At 64.5% G+C, this 5,920-nt stretch overlaps 1 protein-coding gene across 1 annotated transcript; it reads right to left on the bottom strand.

Annotated features, from left to right (window-relative positions):
• Positions 1 to 262: 262 nt before the first annotated feature.
• Positions 263 to 4,751, bottom strand: SLC39A4 (solute carrier family 39 member 4). Its single transcript, NM_001046067.1, has 12 exons — positions 4,477 to 4,751; positions 3,745 to 4,029; positions 3,159 to 3,354; positions 2,916 to 3,058; positions 2,652 to 2,823; positions 2,127 to 2,299; positions 1,878 to 2,015; positions 1,670 to 1,798; positions 1,435 to 1,489; positions 1,153 to 1,305; positions 608 to 795; positions 263 to 518 (listed from the first exon to the last, which is right to left on the bottom strand). Exons 1-12 carry the CDS (start codon positions 4,675 to 4,677, stop codon positions 390 to 392), a joined length of 1,962 nt encoding a protein of 653 aa, NP_001039532.1. The 5' UTR covers positions 4,678 to 4,751; the 3' UTR covers positions 263 to 389.
• Between the last annotated feature and the right edge of the window lie 1,169 nt (positions 4,752 to 5,920).

Here is a 5,920-nt window from a genome sequence, read left to right as displayed (position 1 = left end):
GGAAGAGCCGCAGCAGGCGGGCAGGAAGCGGAGGAGGAGGGCCGCTGCCTGAGCCCCGGACCCACTTCTCTGGGCTTCGCTTCACACATGCATCACAGATGCGGGTCTGAGGCTGGTTTCTTGGAGGGCCCTGAGCTCAACTGTCCTGACTCCCCATCAGGCACCAGGCACTGCTGTGGGGATTGGACCCCCCACCTGTCGACGTTTCTTGGTGGGAAACCCTCCTCTCCTGGGGAGGAGAGATGAGGCGAGCAGGCCGGGCTCCAAGTCGAGAGAATTTATTGAAGCTGGGAAGCAGGGCGCGGGGGAGAGGCTGGGGCGCTCAGGGAGCCGGCGCGTCTGAAGGGCTGCGAGAGCCCAAGGGGAGAGGGGCGGGGGGGCAGAAGCTCTCAGAAGGCGATGTTATCCTCATACAGCGACAGCAGCAGCAGGACGGTCCAGCCGCCCAGCAGGCCAACGTTGTGGAGCAGGAAGAGGAGCCAGGGCCGCCGGTCGCGGACGTTCAGCATGGCCGGGAGCTGAGGACGGGGCCTGAGTCAGGGCCGGCTCAGAGCGCCCGCCCAGCGCACCCCCCCCCCGGGGCAGCCCCGGCCCGCCCGGCTCTGACCATGTCGCAGAGCGCCACGTAGAGGAAGAGGCCGGCGGCCACCGCCAGGATCCAGGTCTCGCCGTCTTCGCCTACGCCGGCCGCGAGCGCAACGTAGAGGCCGATGAAGGCCGTGAGCGCCGAGGCCACGTTCAGGAGCAGCGCGCGGCGCACCGACAGCCCCGCGTGCAGCAAGGCCGCGAAATCCCCTGGGGCGGGCGGTGGGGGTTGTTTAGTCGCTTCGTCGTGTCCGATTCTTGAGACCCCATGGACCGTAGCCCCCCAGGCCCCTCTGTCCATGGGATTCTCCAGGCAAGAGTACTGGAGTGGGTTGCCATTCCCTTCGCCAGGGGATCTTCCCGACCCAGGGATCGAACCCGGGTCTCCAGCACTGCGGGCGGATTCTTTACTGTCTGAGCCATGAGTCGCGGGCGGGGCTGGGGTCAGGTCAAGGGCCGCGCCCACTCCCCGATAGTCCCGCCCAGCTACGCGGTCGACCAGCCACACCCAGACCCCAGCTGCGGGCAGGCCCCGCCTCCGGCCGGCTGGAACCCCGCAAGGCTCACCCAGCTCGTGCGGCACCTCGTGGCAGAACACGGCCAGCGAGGTGGCCAGCCCCGTCTTCCAGGAGGACAGAAAGGCGGCGCCCACGGCCAACCCGTCGGCGAAGTTGTGCACGGCGTCGCCCAAAGTGATCACGTAGGGCAGCAGTCTCAGCCCTGCGGGCGCGGCGGGCGTGGGTGCGTATTTGCCCCGGCCGGTTCCTCCGCTCCCCTCCCCGTCCCGGTGCCTGCGCCGCGCACCGAGACCCTGACCCCCAACGCTCCAGGGCCTCCCTCAGGGCTCACCTGGGCTCCGTCTCCGGGGCTCCGGGCTCAGCAGCTCGGGGCTCTCCTCCGCCACCTGGAGGGGGAGACCAAGTTGGTGGGCGGGCCGTGTAGATTAGGCTCAGGGCAGGAAGGTGAGGAGGCGCTGGCGGAGCCAAGTCCCCAGATCAGGCCAGGGGCGGAAGCTCTGGAGGGGTGACTGGGACCACAGACAGGGCTCCGCCAGAGGGCTTGACGCCGGGCAGAGCGGGCTCACCAGATCTGCGCGAGAGCCCTCATGGAGCTGCTTGGGCTGCCGGAAGTCGCTGGGCGCCAGCTGCAGGGACACGCCATGGCTATGGCCGCCGTGACTGTGGCCATGGCTGCAGGCCCCATCCTTTGGGTCCTGCGGGGACGGAGGCTCAGGATCCACCGTGCCTCCGCCACCCCGTCCCCACACCACGTCCAGCCCCCAAGCACCTGACCTCGGGGTCCAGGGGCAGCAAGAGGTTGAAGAGTCTCTCGAAAAGGAAGAAGGCATAGAGCCCGCCCAGCACAGCTAGGAGGTGCCAGGTGGGCTGGAAGCCATGGTCCTCCCCGTCATGGGTGTGCAGCCCCAGCACCTGGTGGGGGAGTGGGCAGAGGACACTGGACTGGGTGCCTTGGGACCTCCTCCTCCCAGACAGGCGGGTAGAGATTAGGGGTCAGGGAGGGCTCTGGCGGGCTGGGGCAACCTTAGGCATCAAGTGCAGGAGGGCGTCGCCAGTGAGCGCGCCCACAGCCATGCTCAGGAAGGCCTGGATGATGTAGTGGGAGGTGGTGCTGCAGCTGGCACAGCTGAGGAGCAGGAGCCCGAGGAGGGAGCACAGGCAGATCAGCAGCGTGGCCAGGGAGCCGTACAGGTACCCTGGACAGGGAGGACAGTGAGCGCCTCCCTCCCAACTGTGGCCCTTTGCTTTCTCGGGAGGGGCGTCCAGACCGAGTCTGGGAGAAGCAGGAGCCCCCCCCCAAGGTTGCAGGCACTCGGGTGCAATCCTGACCTCGGCTTCCTGCTGGCCCCTGGCCTCAAGTCCCCATCCTCTTCCCTCACAGCACCCCCTTCCCTGTTGCCCCTCCACCCCGCTGCCTGGTCTGCCAGCCCTGGTCCCGGCTCTCCGCAGACCAGCGGCTACTTTCTCCTCCCTGTTTGGTTCCATCTCCATGCTGCCAGCCCCTTGGACACCACCAGGAAGCAGCTAGGCAGTAGGGTGGACACTCACTCTCAGCCTGGCTGAGCTGATCCTGGGTGGGGAGCGTGGGCTGAGGGCTGCAGGCCCCGCTCAGTTGCTGCTGGAGCAGAGCGGGGCTCAGTCGGGCCCAGTCGTCCGGCGTCACCCCGGCCTGCTCAGACATTCCGTACACAGCCATGATGTCTTGAGCACTCAGGCACAGCTGGGGTGGGGGTGACAGATCTGGTGTTCAGGGCCCTGAGCAGTCCATGGGCCCCCACCTCTCTCCGGGACTCAGGCACACGGACGGCTCACCGTGTCCCACGCGCTGGCGCTGCTGTTGGGGGCGGCAAGGGGCACGGGGCCCTGGCCCTTTCCCAGAGGACTGTCGTCACTGTGGCTGTCGTGGGGCTCCGTCGCTCCGCCCAGCCCCAGGCGCTCCATCAAGGCTGCCAGCTCTGGCAGAGGGTGAAAATCTGCTCCAGCCCTGCACTCCCCAGGGGGGCGGATGCTGGGGTTCAGGGCACTCCCTGCCCTGTAGCCCAGCTCAGGCCTCACCGTCCAGTGTGATGTTGGGGTTCTCGCTGCTGTGCTGCCGGAACACAAAGTCTACGAAGTACTGGGGGGTCGGCAGGGCGTGGAAGCAGGCGCCGCTCCAGACGTGGCCCAGCAGGGCAGCCAGCACGGGGCCAGGGCTGCCGGGAGCCCCGATTCCTGCCGCCTCCCCCAGCAGCTGAGGCAGGTCCACACAGGCCTGGGGAGGAGCCGGCCTCAATGTCTCAAGCAGCGTGGCCACACTGGCCTCTCCCTCTCCGGTGCCCTTGGTGCCCCCGGACTCTGCTGAAACCCAGGCACCACAGCTGTCCCCTTCCCTGCCCAGCTGCTCCCAGCCCTGCCTCGTCCGGGCTCTTCCTTGGAGCCCTGGGAGCTTTCTCAGCCCCGTCGAGGATCAGGGCCCTGTCGGGATGCCCGCGGCCCTGCCTGGCTCAGTGGTGAGTGTCCACTTGTGACCGCCCCAGCCCAGGCTCCCCCGTGCACCCAGAAAGGTGCTGAGGCCCAGCGCCACCCGAGTGGTCCCCCTTCTCTCAGTCCCTCTCAGACCCTCTTCCTCCAGTGCCCGGGGGCAGCTGGCCCAGGTGCCCACCTGCTGAGAAGTGGGCTGGCCAGCGGCGCGGGCTTGGATCTGCTGCAGCAGCCTGGTCAGGGCCACGCTCAGGGCCTGAGAGCTCTCAAGCAGGACCAGGAGCTGGTCGGCCCGGGCAGCCCAGCGGCCAGCCCGGACCTCGGCGCAGGTGCCCGCTGGGTCGCTGAGGTAGAGGGCGGCGGCGGCACTGAGGCGGGCGATGTGCCTGGGCTCCAGGACCTGGCCCGAGGGGGCCCCGGGCTGCTCAGGTCTGCCCAGAGCCAGGGCGTCATCCACAGACAGGCACTGTTGGCACAGACGGACAGGCGGGGGCCATACACAAGGGCTGCCACCCTCCTGTCCCTCATGCCGGTGCCCTCCACGGTTGGCTCGCTCACCGACCCCCGCCGTCCCCCGTGACAGGCAGGCACACCCATGGAGGGTCCCCCATCCTAGGGAGGTTTCTGCCTGGAACCATTATCAGTTTGGGGGTGGGGAGAGGGGGGCGCTGACGGGATTGGGGGGCAGCCATGGGATCCCAGAGCCATACCCTGCCCCCTCCCCAGGGAGCTCAGGGGGTTCTGAAAGGGAGTTGAGGAGAGTGGGCTTGGGCCTGCGGGCAGGGCCCGGTGTCAGGCCGCCGCGCGGCCCGCCTCCTGGAGTTTGCCCAGGCTCTTTGCAGCCAGCCTCGGCCTCAGGGTGGAGCGGCGGGCTTGGGCTGGGGCCGGAGGACCCGTCGGTTGGGGGTGTTACCTTTCCACACGGCCCGTCGGCACAGTGCACACGGGCCGCCAGTGTATTTAACAGGCCGCCCAGCGCCACGCGGTCCAGAGCGCCCTGGCCCGAAGACAGCAGGGTCAGCAGATGAACAGGACGGGTCGTCGTCCCTGACGCCGCCAGCGCGGCCAGCACAGCCAGCAGCGGCCCCAGTCCGGGCCGGCCCAGCAGCGCCATGCTGCAGCCGCCGGGTGCCTTGAGCTCGGGGTAGGCCGAGCTTGCCTGGGTGGCTGCGGGGCGCAGGGGCTGCCTGATGCCGGACTGGGGCTGGGCCAGTACCTCTCACCCAGCGAGGCTCTCCAGGTATTTCCTGCGGGGCCCTGTGATTGGCTGCCAAGGCGTTGCCGCAGGTTAACCATTCCAGTGGCAGTCCTCCCTGAGCCCGGGGCTGCTGCCCCAGGGTGAGGCCGGGGTCAGGAGCCACATTAGGCATTACTGACAAAATGGAGGCAGGGCCCTAAACCCCCTCCCTTTGTTCCGTAGGCACGGACCCGGAATGAAGGAGTTAGGCTTTGTGATTCTGACTTGTTTCTTCCTTTCCTCGGCTGAGTTGACTGAAGAGAATATTAAGGTGCTTATTGTTTTTGAGAGGAGCATAAGAAGGCATAAAGCCTTCTGCAGCTGTGCTCAAAGAATAATTCATAAAGTTAATCACTGACATTTGTTCAAGGACTTTTACAAAAAAGTGTTCCAGGGTGAGCACACAGGCCGCAGCTTGAGACCATGGGAGGGATTGCTGTCTGAAGGCCATTTGTGAGAAAAGTGTTTATGGCAAAGGAGTTTGCTGAATTTAGGGCTTAGGAATAATTAAAATAGTTAGAAGCTAAAGATACAAGGATTGCTGTAATGTTAGCATATTCTACTATAGCTTATAGAAATTAGGGACTTTAGAGGTAGTATTAGCTAGAAGCCCTTTCTAAGAAATAGTGAGCTTAGGACACTAGGGGCAAACAGGGCTTAGATAAGAAAGAAACTGAGGAATGTGGTATGCAGCCCAGACATTAGCATGAGTTACAGTGTATTCACAAGGACACTTGAGAAAAAGTAGATAAGAGAATCACTGAGGGAGGAACTCCTTTTGAGGGGCAACAATGATTTTTTGAGAAAAATAAATCTGGGTCAATGGGAACTAAAAATATCAAACCTCTGACCTAATGCTTTTGTAAAAGTATAAAAGAGAATCATAAGCTTGAAATAAACAGGCAGTCCAAGAAAAATGAGAGGCTGCCTCAGTTTCTCTCGCTGACACCGCCCACCCCTTCAGGTTGAATCCCTGGCTGCTGGAGCTGGACTCCGGCAAATGGCGCCCAGAACAGGGGACACTGAAGGGAAGGTAATCTGAGATTGTAACGCGGGGCATTAGGATTGTACCTGTGGGTGGCGGGCACCCCTCTGCAGTTTAGGCAGGGTGAGGAGTGTA

Source organism: Bos taurus, chromosome 14, assembly GCF_002263795.3.
Source record: "Bos taurus isolate L1 Dominette 01449 registration number 42190680 breed Hereford chromosome 14, ARS-UCD2.0, whole genome shotgun sequence".
Classification (NCBI taxonomy): Eukaryota; Metazoa; Chordata; class Mammalia; order Artiodactyla; family Bovidae; genus Bos; species Bos taurus.
This window is presented reverse-complemented; position numbering and strand designations above follow the sequence as displayed.

Bases quoted from the DNA above. Each gene is read 5' to 3' on its own strand.
- SLC39A4 (NM_001046067.1), bottom strand. From the start codon at position 4,677: ATGGCGCTGCTGGGCCGGCCCGGACTGGGGCCGCTGCTGGCTGTGCTG. The intron at 1,490-1,669 runs GTGAGCCCGCTC...CTCCCCCTCCAG, and splicing joins AGGGCTCTCGCGCAGATCTG to GTGGCGGAGGAGAGCCCCGA. The intron at 1,306-1,434 runs GTGAGCCCTGAG...CCGCGCCCGCAG, and splicing joins GCCCCGGAGACGGAGCCCAG to GGCTGAGACTGCTGCCCTAC.